General features: G+C 38.2%; 1 protein-coding gene across 4 annotated transcripts in view; it reads right to left on the bottom strand.

Annotated features, from left to right (window-relative positions):
• Positions 1–14,890, bottom strand: part of PARD3B (par-3 family cell polarity regulator beta) — a 916,117-nt gene that overhangs the window by 445,596 nt on the left and 455,631 nt on the right. For all 4 annotated transcript variants that reach the window (XM_036319101.1, XM_036319103.1, XM_036319104.1 and 1 more), the window contains exons 5-6: positions 12,572–12,660; positions 2,795–2,881 (exon numbers count right to left, since the gene is read on the bottom strand). In XM_036319101.1, coding sequence (XP_036174994.1) covers positions 2,795–2,881; positions 12,572–12,660 — 176 coding nt within the window. The remainder of the gene's footprint in view (positions 1–2,794; positions 2,882–12,571; positions 12,661–14,890) is intronic.

Genomic DNA, 14,890 nt, shown 5'->3' with positions numbered 1-14,890 from the left:
AAATATATATAAATAAATATATTTTTTTGTTTGTTTGTGTTTTACTGCGCAAGCCAATAGTCCTCCATACAAGCAGCATTTAGCACCCTGTGCTGTGATAGCCAATGAATCTATTGAGGCTTTATCTAATACAACAGCCACTATATTGTACTCAGGGTGTTCTAGCTTAGATTAGGTTTCTAATTCAACAACAGGTGTGGCAGTATTTTTCTAAAAAAAAAAAAAAAATTGGAGGCAAAGCCAATTACAGTAGTCCTAGTAAATAATTAAATGTAAATTCTAATTTAAAATAATGACACAAACCAATAAATGGAAGGAAATTAAGAACTGAGTATACCACTCTGACCTTAGCTCACCCCACCCCCTCTCACAGTGAAACCATATGGCATTATGAAGTCAGACACTTGTCTGACACGCTCTATACCCAGTTACATGTAGACACATGGGTTGAGTTAAGTGTGCTTTTTCAGCCTGTACTCATTACTTCTTAACTTTTATTGGCTCATGTCTCCACGTCCATACTATTTTTTTATGTTTTTAAATTAAATTTCCTTTCTATAATACTAGTGGATAGCAGAAAAAAGTTACACAACTATTTCACTAAGTTACTGAACAGTTGACCATGAACTTATAAAAGTTCATTGTTGAACTAAGCTTTTCTGTTTTAGTCAAAATAATAATAATAATGACCATTTACACATTCATATGGTGTGTGTTTTACAAGGAGCTTTCCCATTTTTAATGTCATTTAATCCTCATAACCTTGATGTGAAATAGGTATTCACAAGAGGCAAATTGAGGGGACTTGCTCAAAGTTATAAAAAGAGAACACTGCGATTCAAATCCAAGTGTTCTGAATCCAAGTCCAACCTTCTTTCCACTATTCTAGGAGGCTTATGCTAGAGAAGTCAGAACTAGGAGGGAGAAGGGAGGAAATCAATAAACTCCAGTGAGTTTTCCTCATTTGAAGTGAGAGAAGGTGATTGCTGGTCTAGAGGGTCAACCTGTTTTCCAAACCACTGAAAATGAAGTATGATGATGATCACATTGTATATTCCCTCACGTTTTGGACATTGGGATGATCTTGCGTTCTACTCCAGCTTCATTAAGCTAAAGGGCCTGTACTGTAACCCCTCTGGTATTTCACAAAGCTCTACCGCTGCACTTCTGCCAAAAGCCATTAGACTTTCTCAGGACAACTGGGTAAATACTCTCCCTGTCTATCAGAAACAGCCTCCGCTTGTCCTGTGCCATCACCCAGAACATTTATAAACACCCTTATTAACACATACAGGAAATGAGACAATAAGAGCCACCGGTTTTTCAGTTCATTTCTTTTTCAGGAGCATCCATTCCGGCAACAGCTTGGCATCAGCTGTTATTTGCAGAAAAAAAAAAGGTGATGACTTTGCAATTACAGGTAGCAGATGGCTACCTGCTGAAAACGATGCCAACCAAAATATCAGGCCTAAACCTGCTCTTCCTGCTATATGGCAGCCTGAATTGAATAAATATTCAGAACCAGTAAATTAATACTATATAACCTTTGGGAAAAGTTCTATTTTAGATAGAGCAATGGAGTGAGAGCAAGTCTGGAGATCTGGATTTTGTACGACCTTGAGAAAATCAACTGACTTTTCTACTCTTTGGTCTCTCCTAAGCTGAAATAAAGTGTTGTGCCTTTTTGATGATGCATTTAATTTAAGAAAACAAATATAGCAAACTACTTAAAATCATGTCATATGAAATACTGATTTTCTTTTAAGTTTTAGAGAGTCCTTATCAATAGAAATCTAAAGGCAGTATCTTGTTGAAAAGTGACATAATATCTAATACTAGTTTTGTATGGTTGTTATAACAGTATTAATATTAGCTCTCGGGTACACATTTAATTTCCATCAGTATCCAATTGGGTAGACAGTATTTTCAAGAAATGCTGACACAATCTAAATTAACATTCGCCAGTGTAAAATTTTATTTTTTATTTTTATTTTTTTAAATATATTGTATTGATTTTTTACAGAGAGGAAAGGAGAGTGATAGAGAGCCAGAAACATCGATGAGAGAGAAACATCAATCAGCTGCCTCCTGCACGCCCCCCACTGGGGATGTGCCTGCAACCAAGGTACATGCCCTTGACCGGAATCGAACCTGGGACCCTTGAGTCCGCAGGCCGATGCTCTATCCACTGACCCAAACCGGTTCTGGCGACCAGTGTAAAATTTTAAAAGGATATGGTAAGTTATTTATAAATGATCATATTTTATTTTTTTTAAGTAACTAGCATGATGACATTTTGCTACTATAGCTAACGTCATCAGAATATACACAGCTTTTGATATGATTAGATATGTTATATTATTTATTATTCTAAAATCTATATTCCTGAGGAATATCAGAAAATATCAGTTTGGAATTACTATATTCATTTGTTGAAGTGTATTTTAGAACATTAAAAAATTCAGTTGCAATATTCATCTAACAATATGTTAAAATCTTTTCTAAGGATTTTGTTTACTACATATTACTGATAAGAATACATTAAGAAAGCACTTCATAATTAATTGTAAATTCAGGAAGTGTCATTGATTTTTTTTCTTTTCCATTGCATCTTAGAAACAAATGATTTCATTTTCTTTCTAACACCTAAGTGGCCAACAGAAGTATTATCTTGAGGTGTCCATCTGAATAACAAAGATACACACTTAATCCTCTTCTGAGAAATGTTTGGGCAAATGAGCTCTGGTCAAGGTTTCCATTAGCATGAACTCCTGATAGAAGTAAAGCATCTTACCTTCCACTCAGAGAAGAAAAGAAGGGCACTACATGTATTCCCAGGGGGCCTCCTTCCGCAGAAATCTCCACTGTTCTGGTCATATCACTGGGGCAGAAAAAAAGAACATAGATGAGTCTCTGCTAAAAAAATACAGATGAAGCACATTAAAAAAATGATTTTAAGATTATATCAACTTCTATAAATTTAACAGCAGAGATAAAACCAAAGGAGTGCATGATTTACTGATAATGTTCAGAAGATTTGGGAAATAAAATGCTTCAAAGAGTTTCTGATTTCTTATTTTTTCTCCTAGAAGAGGAACAAATGGAAATGACTACCTACAAAAATAACTTCCTACTTAATCTACATAAATCAACATACTTAAAAGGATGTACAAAAAAATAAAAATTTTCCCCATTGAGACACACTTGAAAATTACTGTATAGATGATAAAATACATAGAACTAAGCACAGCTATGCATAATCATAAAGTATGATTTCCCCCAAAAAAGAGGAAAAATGAAATAAAATATGTATTTAATAGAAAAAGCATAGAATTAGATTTTACAACTGTGAAGCCACAGTTGGTAATATATATAGGCATGTCCAAAGCATTATAAATCAAAATTTAAAGTTGCCTTCTAATAAGGCATCAGTTGTATTCAATGGAACAATTCCAAATTTTCACCTCTGTATGTTTTTTAGAGGCAGAAAAGAAGTTATAAAGCCTGGAGAAAATGTATTACAGAAAGAAATAGAAAGCCTGACCCGCCTAACCTACTCCAGATTAAGGAGAGGAGGAGCTAGAAACATTAACAGAGAGTGTGTATGACTGAAATGTAGAAGACCCTGGGAGCTTTTGAGTCATAAAATGTGGAACTAACACGTTTTATATAGATGGGAAATAATAACCGTGAGCAATTATTGGCTCTTTTAATCCCAGAGAGAGAAAATAAAATCGCCAGAGGAAAAATGATAAAGTTGAAGCAAACATCCCAGTTATGGAAATTGTAAGCAGGTTTCTATTGTTTTCTATTTACATGAAAATGACCTGAAACTAGATGTCAAATTAAGAGATACAGCTGCTACAAATGCATTCCTGCTCCAAATTGAAAATGGTGAAATGTGGCTCCTTGCTGGAAAGTTGAGAACAGCATTAAGACAGCAAATGCCTAATGAACTCTCTGCATGAAATATTGTCTAAATTATCAGCAATCTAAAATAAATACATTAAATATATTCTCATCAGAGGATTAGGCTTAGTTTTTAATGTGTTTTCATTGCAAACCTATTATCATTAAAACGGCAAAAAAAGGAGAGCATGTCACTTTCCAACATTTGTGGAATATGATGGAATTTCAAGCTGATAATAAATTTCAGATGAGTTTTGCTCAGATATTGCTGATATATTTAAAACTTGTTCAGTCAAGCAGGCTATAGCAGAGGCTTGGAATAAAAGGTAGAAACAAAACAAATCTTAGAGTAATAATATCATAGGATAAAATAGATTCTTTTCTGTACTCTCTGTGTGAGAATATGGACATTATATGAATATATGTACATAAAATACGAGGTAAAGGGATGCATTATAAGTCATGAATAAAAATTGTTTGGTGGGCAGAGAATGTTATATAGCTTTTAATGGACCACAAGGCAATCATTTTTATATAATAACAGATATATATAGTGCTTTTGGAGGTATTTGAGGAAGACTAAACCAAAACATTCACGTTCTAAGGTTACGGTATTGTTTTAAAGACTTTTAAAAACAGAGACTAAAATCTCATTTAACCATTGAAACTTTATCTCAACCTTTATGATGTACTTTTATAGTTTTGCCCTTAGAGCATAACACTTATCTTTCCTAATAAATGTATTAAGTACACACATGCTGATAGATGGCACTCGTATGTATTATATAAAGGTTTTTGGAATGCAAGTGTTTAGTCTAGTATAGACTTCAAGATTTCAGCTTAAGAAGTTTTAGAATGCCTTTATAGATTCTCATTTTTTCTCTTTTGCAAATATTTCTCTACCTCCCTCAAAACCCCTGTGTAAATTTAAGTTCTGTGTGTCACGCTGATGTCTGCTCTTTATTAGTCCTGTATTTTTACATTCACTTAATAAAGTAAATCTTATAATCTGTTACAGTAATCAATCTTGTTTTAAAAACTAAAACTTTTTTGGGGGACGCATTTTTTTTTAAGTTTCACTTCTACTTTATAAGATTTTATTTTTCAACAATTCAGAATGAACTTTTATGTTATTTTTATACAGGACAGCACAATTTTTGGCTTGAGGGATATTTGACAACTGTTATAATACTACGATGAAAATATTTTTATATTAGAAACAAACAAGATTTTCAATTCTGTTGACTGTAATATGCAGGCACTTACAGGGAATTTGATCTAGTTAATATAGACAAGCATTGTAAGTTTTATGCATACCATGGCCTACCATGCTCTTTATAAATTGTTATCTGTTTTTCATTTCAAGACAGAAAGAAAAGCATTTTTAAAAAGGGGGCCTCAGAGATTAGTACATACATTTTTATTTATTTTTAAAAAACCCAAACCTCGGTATTATATAAATTTGATAGAGTTCCACAGAAATCTCTCTATACACCATTCGTGGAAGATAAACACAGAAAGTAGAGCTGGACACAGTACCTCACAGAGTGAAAATAGCTATCAATGCTATTTGTTTAGGTAAGTTACAGAATAGAGTTCAGGGACCAGTGAGCAGGATATGCACACATTTATTTATGTACTAGAGGCTCGGTGCACGAATGCACCGGTGGGGTCCCTTGGCATAGCCCAGCCGTGGGCAAACTACAGCCCGCGGGCCGAATCCGGCCCGTTTGAAATGAACTAAAAAAAAAAAAAGACCGCACCCTTTTATGTAATGACGTTTACTTTGAATTTATATTAGTTCACACAAACACTCCATCCATGCCTTTGTTCCGGCCCTCCGGTCCAGTTTAAGAATCCATTGTGGCCCTCGAGTCAAAAAGTTTGCCCACCCCTGGCATTGCCTGTGGGGATCGGGCCAGAACCAGCAGTCCAACGCCGCCTGCTGCTCCTGTTCATCCGGGCTCTACTATGCACACCGCCGCCTCTTGGTAGGCTCACTGCCGCTCTGCTGTGGTCTCTAGGTTGTGATGGCCATCTGTGAGCCCTGCGTCCAGCGCCCATTCGGTCAGCTGAGCGGCACTGCCACTGTGGGGTACACTGACCACCAGGGGGCAGTTCCTGCGTTAAGTATCTGCCCCCTGGTGGTCAGTTTGCATCATAGTGACTGGTTGACTGGTCGTTCAGCCATTCAGTCGCTTAGGCTTTTATATATATAGACTAGGGGCCCGGTGCACGAAATTCGTGCACGGGGGAGGTTGTGTTCCTCAGCCTGGCCTGCACCCTCTCCAATTTGGGACCCCCCGAAGGATGTCCTACTGCCAGTTTACAGGGATCAGGCCTAAACCAGCAGTCGGACATCCCTCTCGCAATCTGGGACTGCTGGCTCCTAACCACTCACCTGCCTGCCTGCCTGATTGCCTCTAACCACTCTGCCTGCCGGCCTGCCCCACTGATGGTCTGCTTGCCCCCAACTGGCCCCCCTACTGGTCTGCTTACCCCCAATGGCCCCGCCCCCCACCAGCCTGATCACCCACAACTGCCCTCCCCTCTTGGCCTGTAACCGCCTCTACCTCGGCCCCGCCACCATGGCTTTGTCCAGAAGAACATCTGGAAGGTCTCCTGGAAGGTCTCCCAGTCTAATTAGCATATTACTCTTTTATTAGTATAGATATATTTGTCTGTAAATATGGTTATGATTGCAGATATGAGTAGGACCAGGTAAAATTTTCTAGAATGGGCCTTTTATTACAGATGGTTTGCCATGTATGCATTTTTTCTAAAGAAGTAAAAATTACTTTAAAAAAATGTTTCAGGAAGACTTTGAGAAATTTACAGTATCTGCTTTTCTTCCAAGAAAGTTGTCACTTTTATGCCAGAGTGAGAATTATTTGTATGCTTTGTATGTCAGCATTGGGCCACTGTGACTGGGGGGAACTTATCTTGAATAGAGAGTAATTATCTTGCTCACTGGCTGGGAGGGAGGGTGTGAGGCAGAGGAGATAAATACTCGGTTCTGGATTATTCATAGATTGCTGACTTTCTGGATTGATTGTGCAAGCCCTCCTTTTATTGATGTCCACCTTCTATTGACAGACATCTACACTGGGAGAGAAATGAGATGAAACTCTCTTTCTTTTCATGTAAAAAGCATTTGAATTCCTAAGGTGTGATAAGGCCACCCAGCCATCCACAGTCAAGGTACACATTTTCATGGAGGATGTTCCCACTCTTGAATAAATTAAAACAATTTTTTTCTTTTAATTTAAACTTTCTTCTATAACTGTTTTCCTGTTACTTAAAAGCTAGTTTTTTTGAAACTACTTCCAAAGCTTTTCAAGCTGTATATGTCCTTGGAATGAATTTATAAATAAGAATTGAGCCCGGCCGGTGTGACTCAGTGGTTTAGCATCGACTTATGAACCAGGAAGTCACAGTTTGATTCCAGGTCAGGTCACCTTCCCAGGTTGTGGACTTGATCCTCAGTACAGGGCGTGTAGGAGGCAGCCGATCAATGATTCTCTCCCATCATTGATGTTTCTATCTCTCTCCCTCTCCCTTCCTCTCTGAATCAGGAAGAATATATATGAGAGAGAGAGAGAGAGAGAGAGAGAGAGAGAGAGAGAGAGAGAGAAGAGTATATATGTTTGTAAATAAGAAAACATGTATTTGATGCTCTTAGTCTTATTTTCTTTCATTAAAACTTGTGCAGTATAGGGAACTCCATAGATTCTCTTAATTTGAAGAAAGTTAGAGGGCAAGGTACTAATGCAGAGTTCCTTGGGAAAATGTGTCACTTATATTTTTTTATGTTTTTTTTTTTAAATCAAAAACTGAAATATTTTCTATTCAGAAAATATATTTGGATCTAAATATCTTCTATAATTTTAACCCTAAAATATCAATTTAAATATTTTAAAAATGGTTGGGATGTTTGTTTTTTTTTTTAAATAAGTTAGATTACTGGAGTTCTACATGTTACTGGATCACTTAGGGTAATTTTCTGATTGGAAAATTAAGAATTATAGTCAGAGGGGAGGACATGAGAATTTTTAAAGAACATATTCAATTTACTTTAGAAGCCAAATCTCTCTTATCATGTGACTTGTTTAGTATGTTTGTTAAACTATATTATCGCATAAGCATTGCTGCTATTGGGACAAACAGTGACAGTTGATTCGGGTCATTTGAATGTCCACTGTCTGTTTTAATTTGTATGTTCGTTTTGACTCTGTTATATACTCGAACTTCAGTGGAAGTCATGAGAACCTATTATTTTTGCCTGCTCCCTCCTTTACATTGGCAATATTCTTTTTTACTCAGAGGGACCTTAACTTTGATGTAGGGAATTGTTTCCGTTGCCAACTGTTTTCTTCCTTGCCAAGTAAGAGAGTTGTTGTGAACTCTTCAGTGATGCCTTCCCCAGGATATTTGCAGATGTGTTTGGGAAAATCATTTCATCCCCGACCTTTGCATGTCAGGCGCTGGGGTGCCGGGGTGCCACCTCGCCTGCGCCCGGGCTCTCCGATCCTGATGTGGCTCTCTCTCCCTCCGATCGCCATGCGATCACGGGGCCACAGGCAAGGCGGCACCCCCCCCGGCTCTTGCCTGCTGCCTGGGTTTCCAATCACTGTTCTTCCGTCCTTCCCCTTTAGCCTCCCATCATTGTGCCTACGTATGCAAATTAACCACCATCTTTGTTGGTGGTTAACTGCCCTCTTTGTTGGCAGTTAATTTGCATATCGCCCTAATTAGCCAATGGGAAGCATAGCGGAGGTACGGTTAATTACCCTTTTTGTCTTTTATTAGATAGGATTGGGGGAGGGCTAAGAGTGGAAAATGTAGAAAATAAGATGAAAGGGATATTCTAGCAGTAGAAGGAAAACAGGATTGGATGCTACTTGTGAAAACAGACAAAAAATGAACTGTGGGGTAAATGAAAATACTTCAGTTAAGTAAAAGTCAGAAGATTTCACTATAGTCAAAATAGCTAAGTACACACAGGTTCCTATGACAAACTTAAACAGAAGCAGGTAGTTACAAAGCATTTAGTCCAAAAGTGTTAACAAGATAAATATTCTAAGATCCAGTTGACAAAACTGATTCAATAATCACTGGAACCAGCTGCTACCTATGTAAGACCTTTGAACAAAATGATGGGAGGAGATGCAGAATCAGTGGTTACAAATGAGCTGCTCTGCAAGAACTAGACGGAAAGCGTTGCCTTTGGTTCCACCATGAGGAGAGGAGTACAGCTTGAGGGAGAGGATACAGCAGGAGCTGCAGGAGTCTGTAGGTCTAATTCCTTCACTCCAGGCAAACAGACAGCATTTTTAACAGTACAATGATTTAACTCAGTGAGGCCACTCGTTTAGAGTAGGAGGAGACTGGACTTGGGGGAGGGGTGGGGAGACAGTTTGGTTCAGAAGGAAATCATGATTCACTTGTGAAGTTAGACAGCAAGTCGATCCTAGTGGTGATGTTAAGTCAAGTGTCTGAGTAAATAATTTAAACTATGACCAAAAGCATGTTTCCTTATTTGTATAATGGGAAATTAAGATAAATCTCTAGTAGAGTTGTTAGTTTTAAAGAAAAAAATAGAGAAGCTAACATATACATCATATATCAGTATCTGCTATATACAAGGGGACCAATAACTATTAGTTATTAGTATGATTATTAGAACGTTCTGAGGGAACAAGTAAGCTTATGGATTAAAAAGGAATAACCTATTTCAGGCTTTACAATTTTTCTCAACTTATTTCCTTTGTAAGACTTTTTAAATAAATCTGTAAATACTTTAGGGCTGAGGAACCTTTCTTCACGATTAGACTGCTGACAGTGAGAGAGAAGACAGAGGCTGTAATAGGTGGATAGAAGGCAGCGGTTGGTGGCCTTTAGGGACTGATGCACAGTCTATCATATACAAGGGAGTGAGTGATGGAGTCCAGAGATGGACATCCCAGAACAGCTTGCATATGAGACTGAAGCCCACCTGATGTAAATGTTCTGTTAACGCAAATATACTGAGTAAACATCTAACAAAGAATTTGCTGTTGATGGTAGTGGAATTCACTTAATTCACTTGAATTCAACAAATAGTGAGTAGTTCCAATGGGGAAGTTCTGCAAGGAAAAAACAAAGAGCCTGAGGAGTTCATAATCTAGGAGGCAGGTTAAGAAAAGGTAATAAAAAGAAGAATACAAAACAATAAAACAGAAGTAGTAGTAACAGTAGCATGTTCTCAGTGAAAGTAAGCAAGCTCTAACTTGGGATGCCTGTGCTGGTTGCATTGTTGGTATTATAACATGTACTCATATCAAATGTATAAATGCTTACGTCACTTCCATGTTACAGCTAATTAAACTTATCCTTAGAGAGGCTAAATCACTTGTCCAACATTATGCCAGTCATACAAGGTAGTCGGGCCTCAAATTGGACCTTACTGCATTCCAGATCAGTGGTTTAAACCACTATGACGTTTTTCAAATCGGGGGCGCTTTCTCATGAGATTCAGAGAAAGAGGAAACAGGATCAGAAAGGAAAACTGGGACCAGGAAAATCTTCTGAGAGGAGGTTGCATTTGAGATGGAACTGAGCAGGGCAAATATATCTTCAATCCAAAGAGTTAGCAAGGGAGTAGACAGGGCATGCACACAATTCTGCACTGAGACTGTGAAGCAGTATGTTGTGGGCACACAAATTGGGGGTCAGAGGGGACGAAGGAAGGGAAGATAGAAAGAGTGAGGGAAACAGAAGGAGAGAAGGTAAGAGAAAGATAGATCAACTGACTGATTGTGGTGGGTAGGAGATAAGGTTGAACCATTAGTTTGAGATCAAATCTCAGAATGACATGTCAAATTCAACGCTGAAAAATTCAGTCATCCAGTTAACAAATATGCTGTTTGGTTCCAAGACCTGTATTGGAGAATGCTGACCAAATAACTCAGCTTTAAATGGCTTCATAATTTCTCTTCAGCTGCTCTTCATCATTCCATTCCAGCTAAACCAGTGTCTTTTCCTAGAGCTGCTACCTGCAAGCTTCCCCTGCTAGCTATACATTCCATGTTGCTAAGATCCTTCGCACCTGAGAAGGTGCACAAAACAGGTAACACTGAAGTCAAAACATTCGGGGAAAGGAGTGATGGATGCAGATTGGGTCTCTAGAAGTTAATTGTTCTAAACTTGGTACTTCCTTAGCCTACTAGAGGTAATGATATAACTCATGTGAAAGCTTGTATTGATATATTTTTAGTTAAAGAATATTCTTTTTTTAAATTCCTAAACTCCATTTGTCTCAATTCCTCATACCTAGCGAAAGCTTAGCTAATTTATTCCTGCAGCCCGAAACCGCACAATTTGTTTGCTCTATGACAGCTATCCACATAACATTTAGCCAAGATGTTAGCAAACTTCAAAAAGCAAACATTACAAAAAGTGAAATTAAAGTCAAACAGAATTAAGAGTATTACACTCATTATGCCTACCTCCAAAAACAATCTTATCAAGCTTCTAAAAAGACATTGCCCTTGAGATTTTTGGTACCAAATTTTTATTATCGTGCAGCTCATTAGTCAAAGAAACAACCTATATAAAGAGTAAAAATTTCACATGGCTATCAACTATAAGCTTGAGGAAAATCCACAGTGAGGCAGAATAATAAAGGATGGTCACATATATTTTAAAAGCCAATGCCATGTAAAAGGCTTGGCACTCATTAGTAACCGGACGGAATTAAAGGAATCTGTTGGCTAAATGAATGAGTGACCATCAACTTCAGAAGCATTACCTTCAAGTGCTAAAGCCAAGCATCTATTAAATATGGAATTCCTTTCCTTATGCAAAATTTAAAGTAACTTAAAATATGATACTAATCATGATGGTAGTAATGATAATAGTAATCCAGACAATGATAATTACATTATAGTGGTGTCGACAGTAGCAAATACTCACAGGGCTTACTCGGACCTAGGCACTGTTTAAAGTGCTTTACATATATTAATTCATTTAGTCTTCATACCAATCCTCTAATGGATTTATTATTATTTATTTTACAGACCAGAAATGAAGGCAATGACAGATGAGTGACTTGACTAAGCAACTAGAACCAGTAAGCAGCGGGGCTGGAAATTGAATCCAGGTAGTAGCTAGGGCAGAATTGGAAATTAGTGCCGAGAAAAGAAGTACTGGTAAACACGAGAGCAACTGGCTTCATATAATGTTACATTAAAACTATGAAAAATCTTGGTTGATTGGCTGGTTTCATTTTATATACATCGGACAAAATATTGCAAAATAGTTAAAATACAATGCAAAGCAATACTCAAAGAGTTAACATCAAAGTAAAACACTCAACCAAATTGAACTCTGAAAGGTGTACTTTAAACTGCTGTTCCAAGAGAAAGCAAATGCAATTATGAAATCCAAGTTGCAGCAGAGTTGGAAGGATGGAGGTTCATTTGTATATGTTTGTCCAGAAGTTCTCATATCATATAGAGAAAATGAAAGAACAGAGTAATTAAGTAATTTTAGAATAGTGATAGGTTTCATTCCACTATTCTAATCATCTTCATCTTTCCTAAAAAAAATAAAACATCTATGAACTATTAAAGGGACAAACATTGAATTGAAAGAAAATATTCCATTCACATGAAGAGAATACCTCAGTGCATCCTTAATTTTCGGTGATGTCAGTAGTTCTGTCTGCACAGCATTCATAACTTCTCCATCTTCTAAGTTTTGTGTGGAATCCTGTAGAGAAGCAAACCCATAAACATGTGGATGCTTTGCATATAGAATTGAAAATTTGAATAAAATGTCTCAACATGAGAGAGTAAATGGTTATATACAGCATGCTCCAGTTTTTCTGAAGACTGGAAACAGGTGTTAATCTTTTCAGGGCATTCAATGTTCTTTTCTCTCCCATTTGATTTCTAAAATACTCAAATGGACCATTTACACAAGGCAATATGTTAAGAGCTTAGGAATACATCATTTAGCTTCCTCCAACTCAACTATAAGCTTTGGGGACTGAATGTTTTCAATCAGCAAGGTAAAGGGGTACCAAGGGGAAGGAGTCATTGACAGGTGGTGATGTATTAGCTTTAATGTACTATACTTGCTTGCACCCCCCTCCCCAGTGACACTAAAATATAAAGAAAGCAAAAATCATGGGGAAAAATGTTGCCTGGCAAGGTCACTTCTGTCAAAAGTATAATAGGAATATTGAAAAAAAAGAAATCTGGAGTTCTTCCTTTGTTATGAGACTTTGATTCTAACGATGATCATCACAGAAACCAAAAGGAATCATTTAATTTCTAAAATGGTAAACACTCTGCTACTGAGAGGTAAGAGTGTCAGAGAGGCCCTTTACTCTAGGACGGTGGCAAAGGTGAGTTGATGTCACATAGAAGAGAGGATAGATTCTGGAAAACACGCCTGATATAGATCCCCACTTATGTAAGACACTAGAGGCCCAGTGCATGAAAATTCATGCATTGGAGGGGGGGGATCTCTCAGCTCTGCCTGCCCCCTCTCACAGTCTAGGAGCCCTCAGGGGCGGGAGGCGACCCGGCGATCAGGGGAAGGTGATGCCCCATCACACCTCTGCTGCTGCCACTGCCGGTAGCGCAAGCCTCGGCTGGCCCTGGTTACCTGATCCTTGGGCGGCCCTGGGTGGCTGGGCAGCCGCCATCTGAGGCTTGCCTGCGCCTTGGGCCGGCCCTGGGTGGCTGGGGGGCTGAGGGGACTGGGGGACTCTGGAGGCAGGCATGCGGAGGGGCCTGGCCTGCCTGGGGATGGGCCCGGCCTTGTCACGCACCTGCTAACCTGGTAGGGCTGAGGGGACTGGGTGCTGCCATCTTGCAATTGTGGGTACTGCCATCTTTGAGGATGAGGCAGTCAATTAGCATATTCCCTTCTTATTGGCTGTGGGTGCTGCCATCTTTGAGGGTGGGACAGTCAATTAGCATATTTCCTCCTTATTGGCTGTGGGTGCTGCCAACTTTGCAACAGTGTGAGGGGCAATTAGCATATTCCCTCTTTATTAGATAGGATTAGTTCTCCATTAGGCTTTGGAACTGAACTTTAATAGAGTAATTCTGCAGATGCACCACTCTTCAGAAGCAGGGTCACAAATAAATAGCTTTAGTCATGGATTCAGACTTCAATGAAACAACAAACCACGTGGAGATGACCCACTATCAGCAATCCCTCCTGTGAACAGAGCACTCCTGGATCGGAATGCACCATTTCAAAAACAACAAAGAACAATAGTTTAGAGTTGGCCACAACAGAATTAGGTTAATATCTTGAAGAAAAGAAGACACAGCTACAACTGAAGCATTTTGTCATAGTGCATCAAGTAATAACAAACAAACAAAAAAACAAAAGAAAACACAAATGTATTTCACTTTTAGACTGAGTAGCAACATTTCATTTAGGGACTGGCAGTTTTGGGAAGGACTTGGTGTACATAGACTTTTAAAAAAATATTTGTTTTCTTCTCCTCACAGAGATAAAGGAAGGGAAGAAAAATCCATAAGACTAAAGAAAGAACCCTTTCTAATTCTTTCTAATCTCAAAGATAAATGTCTTTGAAAGCTCTCAAACATGCATATAAATGAGAAGGATGAGATATATGCTTACATATAAAAGAGATAGGGTTAGGCAGGTTACAAAAATACTTCAGAAGACAGTTTAACAAGATATTTGCATTTCTGACTGTCACACATGGCAAAACATCTGGTGACAGTATCTACGTCAAAGTCATTAACTTTCTTATCTGCCTCTTTCTCACAAGAGGGAGCTCTGCGAGGGGTGAGCCTTCATCTAGTCCTCTACATATTAAGCACATAACAGTTTTCATTGAAGAAATGTTAATGGATAAATGAGCCGAGGACTAGAGTGTTTGTTTTGAAATGCTGTTTAAGAACTTATCCCCAAATTTAATGGATTAAAAAAATAAACATCATCTCTCATG

The sequence above is a fragment of the Myotis myotis genome, unplaced genomic scaffold (genome assembly GCF_014108235.1).
Source record: "Myotis myotis isolate mMyoMyo1 unplaced genomic scaffold, mMyoMyo1.p scaffold_m19_p_8, whole genome shotgun sequence".
Classification (NCBI taxonomy): domain Eukaryota; kingdom Metazoa; phylum Chordata; class Mammalia; order Chiroptera; family Vespertilionidae; genus Myotis; species Myotis myotis.
Note: the sequence above shows the minus strand (reverse complement) of the source record. Positions and strands in the feature narration are given on the sequence as shown.